The 18003-nt window shown below is 35.0% G+C and overlaps 1 protein-coding gene across 7 annotated transcripts; it reads left to right on the forward strand.

The window, feature by feature from the left end:
* The first annotated feature begins 563 nt into the window (after positions 1 to 563).
* On the forward strand, positions 564 to 10737 carry LOC114875844 (FERM domain-containing protein 5). 7 transcript variants are annotated; one of them, XM_029186603.2, is made up of 13 exons: positions 844 to 931; positions 2237 to 2305; positions 2728 to 2832; positions 2892 to 2934; positions 3665 to 3841; positions 3910 to 4121; positions 4191 to 4343; positions 4977 to 4991; positions 5423 to 5511; positions 6147 to 6373; positions 6562 to 6729; positions 7785 to 8384; positions 9572 to 10737. In XM_029186603.2, exons 5-13 carry the CDS (start codon positions 3667 to 3669, stop codon positions 10033 to 10035), a joined length of 2103 nt encoding a protein of 700 aa, XP_029042436.1. In that variant the 5' UTR covers positions 844 to 931; positions 2237 to 2305; positions 2728 to 2832; positions 2892 to 2934; positions 3665 to 3666; the 3' UTR covers positions 10036 to 10737. The 7 variants fall into 7 exon arrangements, with proteins under 7 accessions (XP_029042439.1, XP_029042432.1, XP_029042433.1 ...); XM_029186604.2 differs by lacking the exon at positions 844 to 931 and adding an exon at positions 1650 to 1708; XM_029186605.2 differs by lacking the exon at positions 844 to 931 and adding an exon at positions 2152 to 2168.
* Positions 10738 to 18003: the final 7266 nt, after the last annotated feature.

The raw sequence follows: 18003 nt of genomic DNA on the forward strand, positions 1-18003 counted from the left end.
CTGTCCTTCAGTTGCATCCTTTTCATCTTTATCATACCTCTCCCTTTTTATTTCGTGCTCCTCCACAGGTTCAGAAAATTAAAATTAAAATAACTAAATATCCTAAGAATCGCTATTAAACGACTGATTGGGATCTTTGTGACTTCTTAACTGAAAATCTAGATTATCAATTTTGACCATTCTTTGCAACCTAATTACCGTGATCACTATGAGTGTTTATATAGAATGAAATCAGAGATCGGTGGTGTTCTTGAGGAATGGTCACAGAGAGAGAAATCGGAATTACGCTTAGTAATTAGAGAGATTCACGAGTAATAGAGTAATTAAAGTTACTTTTACTGCAAATCAATCGCTTCGCTCCAGTATGTCAGCCACGAAGCGGATGGCGGCCTAGTTATTTAGCAACTTATCGTTAAGATTACTCATTGGGAAGTAGATAATTCTATATTTAAAGTAGAGTTTTAAAATATCCCGCTGTGGAGTTACGAACCAATCGCACCACGTAAATGCGGTATTCTTGAATGGCAACATAGGTTTTGCTACTCGGGCTTGAAAACATGGCACCATTGCAACAGTGAGCCAGTAGATGGAACCGGTTGACAGAATTGTTTGGTGTTCCGTTACGGTGATGTCCAAGTGTTCATTGTACTGTGTTGTTCTGTGCCGTATCAATTCGTTGAAAAATCTGCAAGGAAGTCGCCTATCGGCGGCACTTATCACCACCTCCGGCAACGACAACGTGGATTGAGTGTAATTAGCTGGCAGTGTGTGGTGCTGTGGGGCAGGAGACGATGAGGGCCAGGGGGATAATTCGGGTGGCGACTTGAGGGTAGAAATGTTGAAATTTGGCAGCAAGAGTGACGTTACAGTGGTGCATCGCGCCACTATTCGACTCCTCGACGACGCTGAAATAATTCACTGCGACTTTCAGGTGAGATCACTCGTCGTACCGCAACTTTTGCACGCGACCTAACTATATTGATGACGCTTGTATGTACACGCGTTTCTATCTCTTTTTCCGTCTGCTACCGGTAACGATCGCTCTGCTCGATGCAACTCACTGGTCCAGCGGTTTTGCCAATCGTCAAATACGATCTTTAACGAAAAATTGTCATACATTTCATTCACATATACGTCTCTATCCTTCGATCAATTTCAAAAACTGTCTGTTTCGAGCGCAACAAATTCCTCCTACCCTAAATGTCATTTCTTCAATGTAATTCGACGCTCTATACCTTGTTACGTTACAATAAACAAAGATTAAAGTTTAAACTTTCCATTCTTATTATATCAGTTGATCTATTTGCTAAAGTTTTATATAGGTACTTGTTGACCATAGACTTTGACGAAAGTGAAACATTAAGATTCTGCTTAATCATAGAAGTATTTTGCTGATGACAATGTTAACTAAGCAGTTTTTGAATTTATGCTTCCGTTACGTAATTCTTCGATAAAAGAATCTGTATGATTTTGATTTAATAATAGTCTTGACTCAAAATTATAAAATCATGTTCTATTTTAATATTCATGGATGGATGTGTGCGAACATATTTGTGTATGTATGGACGCGCGCGTGCGTAGCTGCGTGCATACCCACATATAGGACTAGGTCGAACATTTCTTCACGTAACACGACCACGTGCACTTATTGACAAGGATAGTTACCTTCTGAAATTAATCAAATGTACAGGGTGTCTCTAAACAAACGGTAAAGTTTACAGTACGGTGATTCCACATAAGAAGATAAATCTAATTCTAGTCAATAGGTTCATTTTTGAAGAAGACTGTTTCTAATAGTGAAACTTATCTTCCTTATCTTAAATTACGCTTTGTATCAAATTTGACAGCTTCGTGTATAAAATCGGTAGATCTACAAAGTCATTCTTCCCTACCTATAATTTTACGTTTTTTTTCCTTATGTAAGACGATGTTAATTAATGATGTTTTCAATGACATCGTCATTTTCTTTAATTAATTTTCCACAGACAGAAATAAAGGAACTATGAATTAAAATCTTTTAATCAATACGGAAATGTTTTCAATGTTTTTGAAATCACGTCAGAATTTAATTATTTTAAACTGTTTGGTCATTCACAATAATCGCGACGCCGATGACCAATGGCGGATACAGAGAGCGATGGAGGCGGTCGCCATCCTCTCAAGCCTTAGTAATATTTATATATTTACTAAATTCTAGTCCTAACGATAATACATACATATATGTGTAATGTTACAGGTAAGTTTAACATTGAGCCTTAACCCTCGTCGGCTTCATAGAAGGTGGTGACAAGGTCCGTTCTGACCCGTACGTATCTTTCCTCTTCGAAGCATATTTAAGCAAATTTATGCATACTTATGCAAACAGAAGCAAAGTTAATGTAAGAAATTACGAAGTAACGTAAGGATGAACCCTTTATTTCCTTTTTTACATGTACACTTATGTGTAAGGATGGTTTCACTTAGCTGTAGATTGTAGGGGAATGGAGTCTCTTACTACTTCGTCTCACTTCGGCAAAATTCGGTTCGCATCGGCAGTTCAGCCACGCCTCCTACCACGCCTCCTTCCTCTTAACCAAGAGAAGCCTACCTTTCACCTGGGTGTACATACTTAGGCTAATTTACTTCTTAAAAGAATAAATATTTTTTACATTTAGATAAATATTTTTGTGAAAGAGTCAGAGATAAATCTCGGTGTTTTGATCATTTGCAGTCTTTTCTTTGTTGCAGCCACAGCACAAAGGAAGGTATATCCTCGAATATGTATGCAAACAACTCAATATTTTGGAAACGGATTATTTTGGACTTCGTTACGTGGATCACTGTAGGCAGAGGGTAAGTTCATCAAGTACTCACCTTGTATCTCAACTACATGTTAAATTGTTCTATTTCAGCATTGGTTAGACTTGGCAAAAACGGCGATTAAACAAGTAAAAGGTTGGTATCCATATCTATCGCACGATTTAATAAATACATAGTACATATTTATTGTTTTAAATGATGGAAAATGAGGTTTTAATATGTATGGCAAAACGCTTGAAGAATAGAATAAGAAGCAGCAAGTACTAAGAGAGATGGGTATTAAGTTACAATCTGTACTGATTTACTTTGAGCATATCATATCACGGTATACTTTCATTTTATAATGTTAATTTTTTTAATAATTAACTCGACAGAGTTTATCATTAATTAAATGTACAAAATGGCATAAACGAAATGTAAGAGAAGGCATATCATTGAATTGGTATGTAGCAATGAACAGCTGTGACCAAGGCTTCGATTGCTACGTCTTTTCCTTTCTATACTCGATTGCCGTGGATCGATGTTACATAAAACTTTCAAACTCACGACCCACTGTACTATTTTTCCATAGATCTGAATAAAGAAAGTCCATATCAATTTCGGTAAAAAAGAAGTGGTCGAGACAAACGATTATCGTCATGTTCTGAACATCATTTAACACCTGTGATCGACACTACTTTGTAGCGAGGAGCAAAATTGAACCGATAATACTATTTTTCCAGAAAATTTCCAAGTATAATACTTTGTTAATAATATTTAAAAAAATATTATCTGGAGAAATGGTTTGATTAGTACAATTTTGCTGCTCACTGTAAGTAAAAACGTACATGTAGATGCGTCCCTCCTCATCGTAACTGTGTTCCAGACATGGACCCGATTCTGTTTAGCTTTCGCGTGAAATTCTATCCACCGGATCCTCTGAGGCTAAAGGAAGAAATAACTAGGTATCAAATATACCAGCAGCTGAAAAGGGACCTCCTTCATGGACGACTTTACTGCAGTCCGGGTGAAGCTGCGCTGCTGGCAGCGTGCATCGTGCAAAGTGAGTTGCATATACAATTTTTCTCATTTCAAGTCTGTTCTATTAATCTTGACAATATTTCATTTTAGGCGAATTGGGTGATTATGATCCGGAAATTCATGAAGGAAACTATATATCCGAGCACAAATTATTACTTAAGCAAACGGAGGCTATCGAGGAGAAGGCTATGGAACTGCATCAAACACAATTAAAGGGGTTCACATCAGAACAAGCGGAAACTCATTTTCTTAGATTAGCTTCACAACTGGATACCTATGCTGTTGATCCACATCCAGTTAAGGTAATGTGTCACATATTTCCATAAAATTTTCATAGATATTTCAAGAGGTATGTTTCGTTGTATCCTCAGGACCAGAAAGGTGCACAACTATATCTTGGCATAAATCATTGCGGGATTTTAACGTTTCAAGGATCCCGAAAAACACATCATTTCCGCTGGCCGGATGTGCAGAAAATCAACTACGAGGGGAAAATGTTTATTGTACATTTAACGATAAGTGAGGTAAAAATGTTTCTTCATTTTCTACTCTATCATATAAACACAGTCGGTAATGTTTCCTGAAATATCGTGTCGTCCTTTTCGTTAATTTTATTTGTTATTCATTAATTTGTAATTCAGCTTATTTATTGGTAGTTAACGTATAATACCTTTACGCATATAATATTATTAATATTATTATATATAAATTATAGAAAATGCGATGAAACAATTTTTATTTATTTCATTTCTTAGATACAGTAAGTATAATGTAAAAAATAATGTTAGTAATTGTTCGAATTATTTCTTGAACGTGATCGATAAATCAGCCTTGACCCAGTGACTGGACGTAGTTTATAGGATTACTAACTCCATGAGTCTTCGAATCGTCTAAAGCACAATCATATTTTCCTAATAATCGCATATTTTCAGAACAACTAAATATAAATGTTTGATCTAGTTAAATTCAATTGTTTATTGCAAAGAAAACGGCAAGTGTTCTAAAACTTGTATATTATTTATTTTTCTAATTTCGAGCATTAGACGAGAAGCTTTCTATTGTATAAAGTATATATGTATTATAAACATATATTGTACGTTCAATATTGTTACGAGTTCGACTAATCTTATTATTTTCCACTGCTGGGCCTAATTCAGGACGTGAGAACGAAGGTGAGTCGTTTCGTAGCAGTTACACGGGTTGTTCATATGTTTCGTGGCTTGAATGCACAGTTGTTTTGTGGTGTAACAGGATCGAATGATTGTTAATCAATAATTTGTGCAAATGAACAAAATTACTGTGCTAAGTGTAATTAGTTGTGATCAACTGTTTCAATGAAACGACGAAGCCGTTTGAAGTCTCTTAAATTGGTAATCATACATATTTACGGATGGATTGAAAAGTAACGATTTTAAAAGAATTATCTCAACTGATTTCAGAGATGTGTCTATAATTATTTAAGTAGAGATATCGGTATTTGTTAAAAAGAAAAAGGAATTTAATCTGATTGATAAAGGATTTAATTAACCACTCGAAGTAGCTGTCGATAAATAATGTACATAGAGTAGAGGTTTCAGTGCAATGTTTTCCCCGCAATTTTCAGAAAAAGCACACTGTTGGGTTTAAGTGTCCCACGGGATCGAACTGCCGCCACGTATGGAGATGCGCCATCGAGCAAATGTTATTTTTCACGTATGTATGCTGTTATTAAGCTGAAACGCTTTCAACCCTTTCGGATCCAAATACTTTCATGACGCGCGTACGCTGTGATACCGAATAATGTACTTTTCCAATTGCATAGCAACTCTGGGCTAGAATTCAGTCGATTCTGAAAAAAAAGAAAAGAAATGGAAGAGGTCCACAGCGAGCGCTTCGTCGGTACCCCTACATAAATTCATAAACGTGAAAGGGTTAATGCAATAGCACAGATAATTACATCTTCATTTTGTTTCAATGAAATATATCAAATAATGTAGCTTGAATTATTTATTTTCAAATTTTTGTAACAGTATAACACTATTATTAATAATTACCTTGAAATGTAATTAAAAGTAATTGACAATTTTTTTCTTCTCTTTTAAATGGCACCATATATTTTTAAGTTTATAGCATAGTAGCTGATGTCAAGGCGAGTTCAATGACATAGAATTTTGTATGATCTTGAAATGGTATCACACACCATAATCACACATCACATTCGAATTTCGACGGGCACTGAGGTAATCATGCCCATAAATCGCATTTTCTAACAAACTTTTTATTCAATTGTTATCACGAATGTTATAACAATGCAAGTTAATTAATAAGGATATTTTTCTGATGATCAGATTACCCAGAGCATCGGACGCACCGGTTGTAAGCGGTGGATCTATATTCTCATGGGGTACGAAGTTCAAATACACCGGAAGAACCGAGAAGGAAGTACTGGAAGAAACGGGTCCATTGCGAAAAGAAGAACCACCTATACAGCGTTGTCAAACTACGTGTCTTAGAAGAAAGGCTAGCAGTGTACCAGCAACACCAAGTACACCTAGTCAAGATCTCGTTGAAATAAGTTAGTATCATTTTAATATGTATATGTTTCTCGATACTAGATTAGCGTTGACACTCTGTATATTTAACATTAGCTGTTATTAGAAATTAGAAAACATTAGAAATTAGAAATGTATATAAAGAAACATGGAGTGCCAGTAATATGTCTTAATAAGTATAAAATAAAGTATTCTGATACTTGATTTACAGGATACTCCAGCTTACCACGTAGCTGTCATAGCGCAGGTTTAGATGGTGCTGGAATGTCAGAAAGCAGTACTGGTATTCCATTTAGTTCACCTTACTGTCCGGATAATACCTTACCACCTCTGGAAACTGTATCGGAGGACCAAGAAATTCATGCTAGGAGAAACAATGGTTAGTTTTACCATGTTTCGTCCATTTCATTCTTTATACATACTGAATCTTCAATTTTACTCTTTAAAATTCCGATTTTCTACGCTGACTCGAGACGCATGGCTTGAACGTTTAGATGAAAGCGTATTTAATAGCAATTTAGAAACATGAATATTTTTAACTTTTCTTCTTAGAAGAAAACATCTTTTTTTTTATAGAAAAACCATGCGTCGCGATACTATATTACTTTTTCCGCGCATGTGTAAATAACTAATATGTTTCAGGCTTGAAAATTACATTCTTGTTTAAAACATTATCGTATCTTGCAGCCAGTAGATTACCAGATTACAGAAAAATCGTTACTGAAAATTTAATGGTAATCTAATGACTAATCTGTAGTTGCAGGCTTTATACATATAATTGCATGTATACGTTTGTCTTTTATTTAAATGATACTGTAAACGATAAATATTGCATGAAGGTTCTCTTTATCTGAATGAAAGGCTCAAATAATTTGTAGTAATCACTTGAGGAACATTTAACATTTTCTTTTTTTAAAGAGCCTTACATCTGGAAACGAATAATAATCGTCTATGCAACTGTCTGTAATGTAAAATATCCTTTGTCAAATGTACATAACAAAACATACAAGAAGAACATGGAAGGTCACGTAAAAATATTTACTTAACAATATCGTATCTTGTATATAAAATTTAACAACAAAAGCTTGCATACCTGTTTATTGCACTTTATTTATGATTTATATTTTATTAAGTAATCGCAAAGGTCTTGATAAAAAGTCTGATACGATTTCATGAGATAAAAGTATCGCCAATTAGCACTTGTAGCATATCAGTTTGAAGCTTAAAGTTTGGTGAAATATTTAAGCTTAAAATTGACACACCATAAGCGGTATTTTCAGATACTTTTGTGTCATGAAATCACGTATAAACTTCCCATTGAAATGAACTGAAATGATATATTACTGAAAGGAAAATAACAATTTAGAATCGTCGCTTTTTTTTGGCTTATTAGACCGTTGATTTGTCTTTTTCCTTTTCTTTCTGTTCGTTTAGCTGTAGACGAAAATGATACGCATGCGAGTGCCACCCACAACACCACAACCACCACCATTACCACTACTACCACCACCACCACCTCGAACACCATCACAAATCGTGCTAAAGTTAGATCGAAATATCCAAAGAGCACGTTGAACCGACCTCAACCGTTGTACAGTCAAAAAATAGTGATAAGCTCGGAGGAATTAGTTGGCCGTGACATCGATAACATCGTCAGGCAGCGAATAAACGCTCTTGAAAAGAGCCCAAAGGTGGTCAGATCGACCGCGTTGATCATAAAGAGCTCAAAAGTATCCGCCGAATCGTTGAAAGCTGGTAAAGAGATCGCGAATGAGACGTACATATTCCCGGCAACCGATCCAGGAACGTTCGTCACAACGGTCGTAGAAAGTCCTTCCGACTTTAGCAACGGTAAGATGATCTTGCACAGGTCCAACGAGCAGGTAAGCATACTCGCTCGTCGGGAGCATGAGATATCGTGGCACGGCACGACTGCGATGACGAGAAGGGTGAACGGTTGCGTTTCCACGCCGAGAAATGACGTCGAAGACATTAGAAACGGAGTCAGAATCACGAAATCTCAGGAAAGGACAGGTAAATTTGGTAATGGGTTCTCCTTACATTGGATGAGGCATTACCCAACTGACTCTTATCATGTACTGTATACCAATCAGGCCTGCTCAACTTGATGCCTTTTCTACAATATCTTTATTGTCTTGGGCATATTATTGGCCACTAGTAACTGAACACGCCCCTTGTACAGCAGAGACTACCTGCAGTCCCTTGGATATTGCTACTTGAGGATTTAAATTACACCCTTTCCATGTAAGGGAGGCGACCATACACTTGTAAACGATTGGGTGAAAGCCCGACAGAGAAGAAACTACTTTGTAACATCAAGCCTTTTGAATCTTATGGCCAAGCTTGTTTGGGACTTGACCTTCTCCGTATCTATTCCCTTCAGATAAATTGTGATACTACTAGTCCCACCAACAACCTTTAGCCATCTGGATTATTGTCTTGGTAGCAACAGTTGAGCAGGTCTGTTCTAACTAATACTTATGTGGCATTGTTACTACTTACTAATTCGGGTACACAATATTATTAACAGAAATATGTTAATAGTTACTGCGAGTGGTATTATATTCCAATTGAATTTTTTGCATACTGTTTTCTTCTTTTGCATTGAATCAGCATGAGCCTGTGCATATTAAAATAAGGAAGATAGTTTTTCTTTGCGAGATTAAGTTTCAATATTGCACGTGTAGATTTAGTCAGAGATTTTCATCTAGAGGTGGGTAAGCTTTGCGTTATTAAACAATAACGTCTTAAATATTAATCCAAAGATCTATTTACTTAGTTAACTTCGATTAGGTTAATTAACTTGTGCTGTATTATACGTTGCTACATAACATTTTCTAAAGAATTGTTAAAGACTGTATATAGATTTCCAAAAGGCAAGACACTCCAATGTGTATATACTCAGGGTGATTTGTAATAACAATAGAAATTGTTAAACAAAAATTGCATGCTGACTAAGATTACATGCTGCACAGTAATTAGGTTTTGCAATTTTAATGTTGTATACTAATTGAAGTTTAGAATGGGATATTAGAACGAAGGAAAAATGAACATAGTTTGTCAAAAATTTCTGTAAAATTGAACACAAAATTTAGTAGCTTTCTTTCGTCCTAATACCACACAGTAGATGCATATTTTTTTTCATCAATCTTACAACCCAAACAATTATCATCTGAAACGTTGAAATATGTTTGTTCCAGTCGGTCAACACGAGGGCGAAGCAAACGACTACTACTTTAGGGATTCTTTCGATCATTCTTCGTCGGAAAGTCAGCTACTGGATTCAAGCGGTAAACCGCACAGTCGTTCGGTAACGCCTGTACCGAAAATGCAGAAACTTCAAAATTCGAAATTGTGTCTTCAACAACAGCAACAACAACGGCATCAACAACAATCGCAATCGCAGCAACATCAGCATCAACGGCAATCACCTAGTCAGCGTTACGATAGCAGATTGAAGTACAAAAGTTTTCGAATAGCGAGGCTTTTCATACCAGCTTTTATGCTTACGATTACAGTTCTGTTCATTGTGATCGTCCTGGTGTTCGAAACAGACACGACGCTTTTCAATAGCCTGCGCAAGACGCCAGAAATGGTGGCCTTAAAGAACCAATATTATGTCCCTATCAAGGAGTTTTTGAGGACAAAGCTCGGCCTATTTTGATGCGACCTGACGATGACCGGGCTAAGGTCGTCCTTTGTCGCTAATTAGCTCCCTTCAGTGCCAAGTCGAGAAGATGCTCTTGCCGAAAATCAAGAAACAAGCGAGTTTCAAATGCCGTTTCACCGTCGCGCGCGTTCTTATTTCTTCTATCGAAATACGAGGAACTTCATTTCTCTTGCGTTTCTACTCGGAAGTATACTTAGGTGCATTTATAACAAACGTTATTTGTGACTAAAACTGGTACCTTCGATTTATTCATTCTTTATTTTCAACTACTTAACATCTTTAGGGGTGAATTTATTGATCGTTGCAATACTAAGGGATTATGTTTTCTAGGTTGCGTGCAATTTTGTAAATTATTTTAAAACGATGTTTATAGTATTTGAATCGAATTTATTTAATAACGATGAATGAAAGTCATTATTTAGCGAATCAGGAAGATTGTATTCGTAATCAATTACGAAAGTAGGTCATTTACAAGTACATTTTGAATTAAGTAATAGAAGATGAGAAGAAATATTAGCTAGCTTATTGCACAAGACACCTTCACATTCCATTCAACATGAAATGTATCATTTAAACTTCGATTTTTAATTATTAAGCCGTCTTGTCATCGGGATCACTGTATTTTCTATTGTATAAAAGTTTCATATTTTTTAAGAAGCTTGAAATTGTTGAATAAACGCTTAAGATGTCATTTAATTCGCTTCGATTACTGTTCTTTACTCACCATGTATTCATTAAATCAAGTAGTCAATATCCATGGTTATCCAGTGCATTTTTTACTTAATTAGAAATATCAATTATTTAGTTAATAATTGAGAACTATAGTTTATTTAATTACACGCATTTATAAAATATTAGAAAATACAGTGATCAGTTTAAACATATATATCAAATTCAGCACGTGCAATTTTTAATATTCCATGATTTATTTTCATTAAGTAGGTAGCAAACGTTTGTGGCAATACTTCAATGTATCGTAGATACAGTTGTATCTAAAAAGCGATATTTAATTAACGTCTATAGATCAATTTGTTATACTTTTATTCTAATATTACTGTGATGGATATTTTCTATGAAGTATTAATTAAGAAAAAACCAATATACTTCCTGATATTTTGTGTTTGGCATGCGACAAACACATACAAACAAATCAGTGCTTATCATGATATCAAATCTGCTACAATCATTTTTCATCTGAACATGTTTAATAATTCCATAGATGTATGCAAAAAATTCTGTATGTACAGTAGGATGATTCGCCTAACATTAAAATATAAAATTTATTTCTGTTCTCAGAAAATATCCAAGAGGAGCAATATTGGTTTATTCCAAAATAGTCAAAAATAGTTTTAGTTACTTTAGATTTTAATGTTAAGTGACTCTTCCTGTATATAAGTCGTAAGGATTGGTCTTATAAGATTGATCTGAAAACCATTGGATTGCTTCCACAAATTATACAGTAAAACTTTAGAAAATTTATCGAGCAGAGTAATCTATTATAGATTTAAGTATGCCTAAAATAGAATCGATCTGTTTTTTATATTGAATACGTAAGGACTGATCGGTGAACATGATGGAGCGAATTCAACATCCACACTGTTACACAAATTATAAGGCAAATATCACTCTCTGAATGTAATTAATGATAAAACAAAATGTCGCATGGCCTATAACGTCGCTGAAGGAAATGAAAAGTAATATTCCCTCGATGAATCTTTTTTTAAACTAAACATATGGATGTAAAAAGTATTTTATCACTAAGAAATTACAAAGAATTGAAAAAACCAAATATGTGAAATATATTTTACGTATAAATAGGCCGATCAAGAACTACATGATTATCACTATTATTATTATTAGAAAACTTGAAAAGTCAACGAAAAGCAATTATTTGATAGTTGGTCGTATATTGTAGAGAATTTTAACGTGTAAGAAGATCAATGTAGAAAATTGTTTTGCAAGCAATTAAGGGAAAAACGAAATCATAGATGATGCACCTTTTTTCAATTTAAAACATTCAAAGTCATTTAAAAACTTTACGATTACACGTCGTACATATGTATTTAATGATAGCTGTTTATACGTAAAAATCTTGTAAACTAACATTTTTGATTGTTAAAAATTGTTTGAAAAAAAGGGAACGAAACGTTTTGCGACTATTTGAAACAGATGAAACTTCTTACACTTTGCAATAACAAGCGAGAAAGGGTGAATTTTAGATAAACCACAATTGAAAAATGAATGTTAACAAAGCAAACGCCAATGTCGGTTATTCTTGCATTTCCATTTCTCGCCCATTTTTCTGAAAGTGCCTATGCTATTCTAAAACTCTTTTCAAACGCCATATTTCGCTAAGTTTTTGGCACACGTTTGTATCGTCTCTGTAAATTCATTAAGTCTAGATCAGATTTACATAATTTTGTCTGCAAACACGCTAAAGTTATTTTATGTAAATTACTTTTAACATTCATCGGGGTCTGACCTCTGATAATGATTTACCCCTGAAAAGTGTTTGCAGACATACGTAGCTGTAAGTCTGGTCTAGGCTTTTGAGGAAACCAAAAGTACACACACACACACACAACACAAGTAAGTACGTACTTACATTAAACAGAGACAGATAATCATGTGCACATAACGAATAAATGTTATAATGATGTTATCATTTGCATGAAACTAATGTGTGTGTTCGTGTGATGCCCTTTCGAAGCAAGAGCGTTTTACTCGTCTACGAAGGAGGAATATTAAAACGCGAAATTGTTTCTTAAGGTGATTATATCTGTTCGAGTTGCAGGAACGGTTCTAAGAGATTAGAATGGTATCCTCGCGAATTACCTGAACCGGCTAGAAAGTGACTTCGAATGGTGATGCGCTCGATTTACATAAACAAACGAATGTCAATTGCGATTATATACCATAAATTTAGGTTAAAAATTAAGGGGCGTCGAGACCATTCGATACGACATTTCTAGGTGATAAAATAAAATGACAAAACGAAAAAAATAAACCATACGAGCTTTCGGAACAGTCTTGTAACACAGAGGTGATCAAATTCGAGAATTGGTTAAGGTTGCTGGGAAATAAATGGCCGATCATATAAATTTCAAGATTTTCTTCAGTTAACTAAATCGATGGGTTAAATCGACCCATTTATTTTCCAGCAATCTAATAAATAGGCTTTCAGAGCAAGCAAGCTGAGCTCTTAATATGCATGACGAGTTTAAATGACCTGCTTGGCGTTTCTACGATCGTTTTGTATTCTTACCGGATTTTTAAACACTTCCGACAACGTTTTTTCAAATAACGTCAAATTAAGTGGTAATTCAATCTTCTATGCTGTACAAAGAAATTAATACAATCAGTGATGACGAATGATGGAGTATGCTGAAGACAGAATAACGATGGAACGACATTGAAGAAAATTGTATTTCACATCGATGCTATGAAACTCACCGAAAATGTATAAATAATAAATGTCTGAATTTCCCATTCCATACATTTTTTATATACAATCATGATAATTTGTTAGAACGGTTTTTATACATTCATATTACAAATTAAATAGATTGTAAAGTTATTAAGTAGACAATCGATGAGAAGTAATGTAACGTTAATGATTCATCGAACATTGTTATCAATTTTACTATACAGAAACAAACGTCAATTCCAAATATATCCTTGATTACGATTCATCAATGAATAAGTTTGTTTGAGAAAACAATGTCCACGATTTGAATTCTAGGGGATTTGAATTTATTTGCTGAGAATGCGCACATGGAGTTTTATTATAAACCCTTTATGATGTCATAAAAGTACACACGTTTTGCGCCAATATGTCTTCGGACGGCAAAGAGGTAGGTGTTTTTTTTTTTTTTTTTTTTATTACACCTGAGGCCCCACGCGGGTCTATGTGTGTTTCTTTATTATGAACATATAAAAGTTTACAGAAATAAGTATTATTTGTACACCTAAGCTACTTTGTACTTTCTTGGAACTTTGGTTGCACGTCGAAGACCTTATAACTATTCCCTAAACTCTATCTTTTATATACAAACTATATCTGAATTATACTAGGTTTACATCTATGATTAAAACTTATTCTTTAGTTGGGTAGATCACAGTTTCAAATTGTTTTTAGTTAAGAAAGCATCAATAATTTTTAAAGCGGTAATATTGAAATAGAAGGTTGTACTCCCGCTTTCGGTAGCAGCGCCATCTATACAAAAATGGCGCAAACTACTCAACGACTTATCGACTAGTCGGTAAGTAGTTTCCGCAACTTGTCGATAGAGGGCGCCAGGGTTCCCTCTTAGTGGAAACATAGTCGGTAAATTGTCGAGTAGTTTCAGCCGTTTTTGTATAGATAGTGCGACGATCGAATTTTATACTCCTTCCCCTTTGGCGGGAAATTTAATTTTTCAAATAAATTATAATTAACATGTAAACCAATTGTAAAAGAAGGCTTGCGATTTGTTCAGTATACTTTCACGATGAGCGATATTCCTTGGAATATTATCTTGTTTCGATCAATTTAACTCGTAATTGGTTAATTTAATACGCTATTAATTTAACAGCACTTAATGTAGCAAATTATTGTGGCTCTTAATATACCCTATCACTTTTCTCATAATTATTCGATTAGGCCATGCAATTTTATTCATCATCAGTTCCAACTAAGAGAAAAGTGTTATATGATGCACTCTTTAATTTTGATCATCTTGAAAATCACTTAATTGAAGGCTGAAAATCAACGACATATTTCATACAAGTCATATAGATTCATAAACTGTTCTGGAAGACATTTTTGAATGGCGCCTTCTTATCTGTCAAATCAACATAACAGTACTTGTGTTTAAAAAGTGAAATTCTGAGAGAAGGTGACAAATCATTTTTTTTTTTCATTATTTTCTGACCACAGTGCACCGGATGTAGAAGTGACACAGAATTAAGCGTTTTGCATAGACGATTTCACATGAGTCACACGGTTGGTAAACTTGCGTAGCTTTCTCCGGCAAATAAGCAAAATAAATGGCGGTAAAGACGATCGTCATTGATCTAGTTCGGCCTCATTCTCTCGAGCTTATCATGTCTTTAGACAAGATGCAATTTTCACGCTCCGATAGAAACCTTATGCGGAGAGCGAAAACTATACTTAACGTGTTACGAATGGTCACAAGAAAACTTATCTTCAAAGTCTTAGAAAATCTAACCTTCTAGCATATAAAAAATGAGGATAATGATTAAGAAGTCTAGGTTACACGCAATGGTACGTATGTACAAGTTTTCTATTTCAATGATTCATCTTTTATCTCTAAAATCTGTTTTCCAAAAATGCAATTATTTTTTCCACTTTCGTAAAGGTGTATAACCGTGAATATCATAACACGGTGGTATGTTATAATTAAAAGTAAGATAGAACCAGGTATGACACAATTTTGACTATCTACGCCTGGTGAAAGTGAAATAAAAGTTTCAGTTATGTGGGGTAAAAAGTTGAAGCGATAAAAATGTGTCGCAACAGTTACCGACAATGAATATGATACCCCTTGAACCAACGTCGCAATGTTGTATAAAGGGAGATATGTTTCTAGGGTTCGACGATCGAGGGAAACAGATTTGTCGTGATGTTGCAAAAGGGGACGGATGATTGTTGAAATTGTGGAAATGGACAAAGGCGGAAATAATGGTATCTCAACCGGACGTAAAGGGAACAGCTTGTTCTCGCGTGACAATTCGAAAGCGAGAACATGGAAGTGGCTAAGAAACCATTAGAAAAGACCACTGTGTTTTAATTATAACGCTATTATCAAATTAGGTATCATTACTTCAGAGACTGGACAATAACAAATAGAGAATTATTTACAAAATTATTATTTTATAAATATCTTATAGAATATTATTTTCTTCGATCATGCCGGAAACTGGTCGTTCCTTGTCACGTGTCGCGTGCGCGCCATAATACCGTTTACGAAATTCGTACCGTCGGTATAATTAGCTTTAATTACTCAGTCGATTAATTAATCAAAATTACACAAGAATGACAGATAATGGGGGTAGGAAAGGTAGAAATTGTGAGAAAATGATGCACGTGTGCACATGTGAAACGGGAAAACAATATGTATAACTACATCTGTATCTAGAATCTTGCTTCTTTGACTTTCCATGAACAGCAACTGCCTTGAAGAGTCTTTGCAGCTGCTTAAATCGGGGTCATGTCAGTGCTGCGAGTAATACAACTGTGCGACTATTCCACGAGAATGTATTGCATGTGTACATAAACAATATGTGCATACCTTATTGCATGGTGCAGAGAAAGAAAAAAAGGATAGTAAACTATACAACCTTGGTATGGTATTATATACATTTTTCAATCAACAGTTAAATAGAAAGAGATGCAATTATATTTAAATTAATTTTGTGATCAAATTAATAGGGATATACTACGAAATAAATTGAAATGAGGAACGGTAATAGAATGAATAAGATGTTTCGATCCGAAATTTCGAGGACACAACGTGCTCATCGATTGATTCATATGCAGGAAAGAAGAAGCCAGGCGTCATCGATATACACGTATAGTCACGAACGAAGACGACGACTAACGGAGAAACTTGATTCGGTCAGATTAGACGTCTATTCGGTCGATGACCTTACTTTTATATAGCCAAAGACATACTAAAAAGGAGAGCTTCCGAATGTTCAATATTTTAATCACTTTTATAATATTCATAAATTTTGATATTCGGAAGCTATTTATACGTGGATCGTTTCAAAAGTAAGGGAGTCTTCTAGCTTCCTAATCTATAAGAATGGTGCCAGACTTTCGGGTTACCAAATTAATTTATACTTGGAACATTATTAGATTTCGTGATTCTAATTACAAATAAGCATAGCCCACCTTTTATTAGCCAACCCGTTTCTAAGACTGAAAATCTTGATAAGGGTGCTATAGCATTTAGACTTTCTGTCACTTTTGTACAGGCCAAACAGTAAGAGTTATTGAAAAAATTCTTGTGCCATTGTGTTTAGTGGGTCAACATCTCAAAGAATGGCCGAAAATATTTTTTTTTTTGCCACTTCCGGTGTCACCGGAAATGGCCGAAAAAGGGTTGGCTCTAGAGCGAATCTCGCTCTAGTTCACTTTAGCTTGTTTTCAATTTCGTTCATTTATCTGTACTCCATTTAACTGTGGTACTATATTTGGCTATATGAATATAGCTAATAGCTAATATGAATATAGTTAATTAAATATGTATTTGGCTGTATGAAAATATGAAAAATTTCAATCCTTTATCATACTATATAGAAGAAACTGTTAATTTCATTGCGAAAGAGTGTTCGAAGTATCGCTAGTCGCATCTTCCCATGTCGGAATGATTATGAACGGGTACCTTATCCTCGGGGACGATGATGGTGTCTCGTACATCGATACGAATAATGTAGTCATGTATTGAATGCACACTTATGTAGAAAGCATCACACGTTTGTATGGCGGTCGTGGTATGTGGGTCAGGAAGCCGATGTTGCTAACAAGTGACTCGACACCGCTAGCTTTCGTCGCACCAAATTTCAGCCTCTACCAAATCTGGTCCTACGCGATTCGTCGTATTACCGTGATGCTGAAAGTGCCCTAAAAATCCACTCGCTAACAGTGAGTCACCTACTTACTTCAGCGAACGTACATACGTACCCGCAACTTTGCTTTTGAATGTCAGTCACGTGTTCGAAATAAAAGTGTATCATACTTTGAAGTGTGTTAGCGTTCCAAAACGAAATTGGGGGCGAGTAGGTTGTATATCGATGTTTAATGGAATTACAAGATATTATCGAACGGTAAATTATTATACTGGGTGGTCCATTGATCATTTAATTATTTGCTATTAATCATTTTTCTATTTTGTTTCTTAGATCAAAGTTATTAGGACTTCTTTACAGAGCCCATTAATTGAAATTCTTTAAGAT

This window comes from Osmia bicornis, chromosome 11 (genome assembly GCF_907164935.1).
Source record: "Osmia bicornis bicornis chromosome 11, iOsmBic2.1, whole genome shotgun sequence".
Lineage (NCBI taxonomy): Eukaryota > Metazoa > Arthropoda > Insecta > Hymenoptera > Megachilidae > Osmia > Osmia bicornis.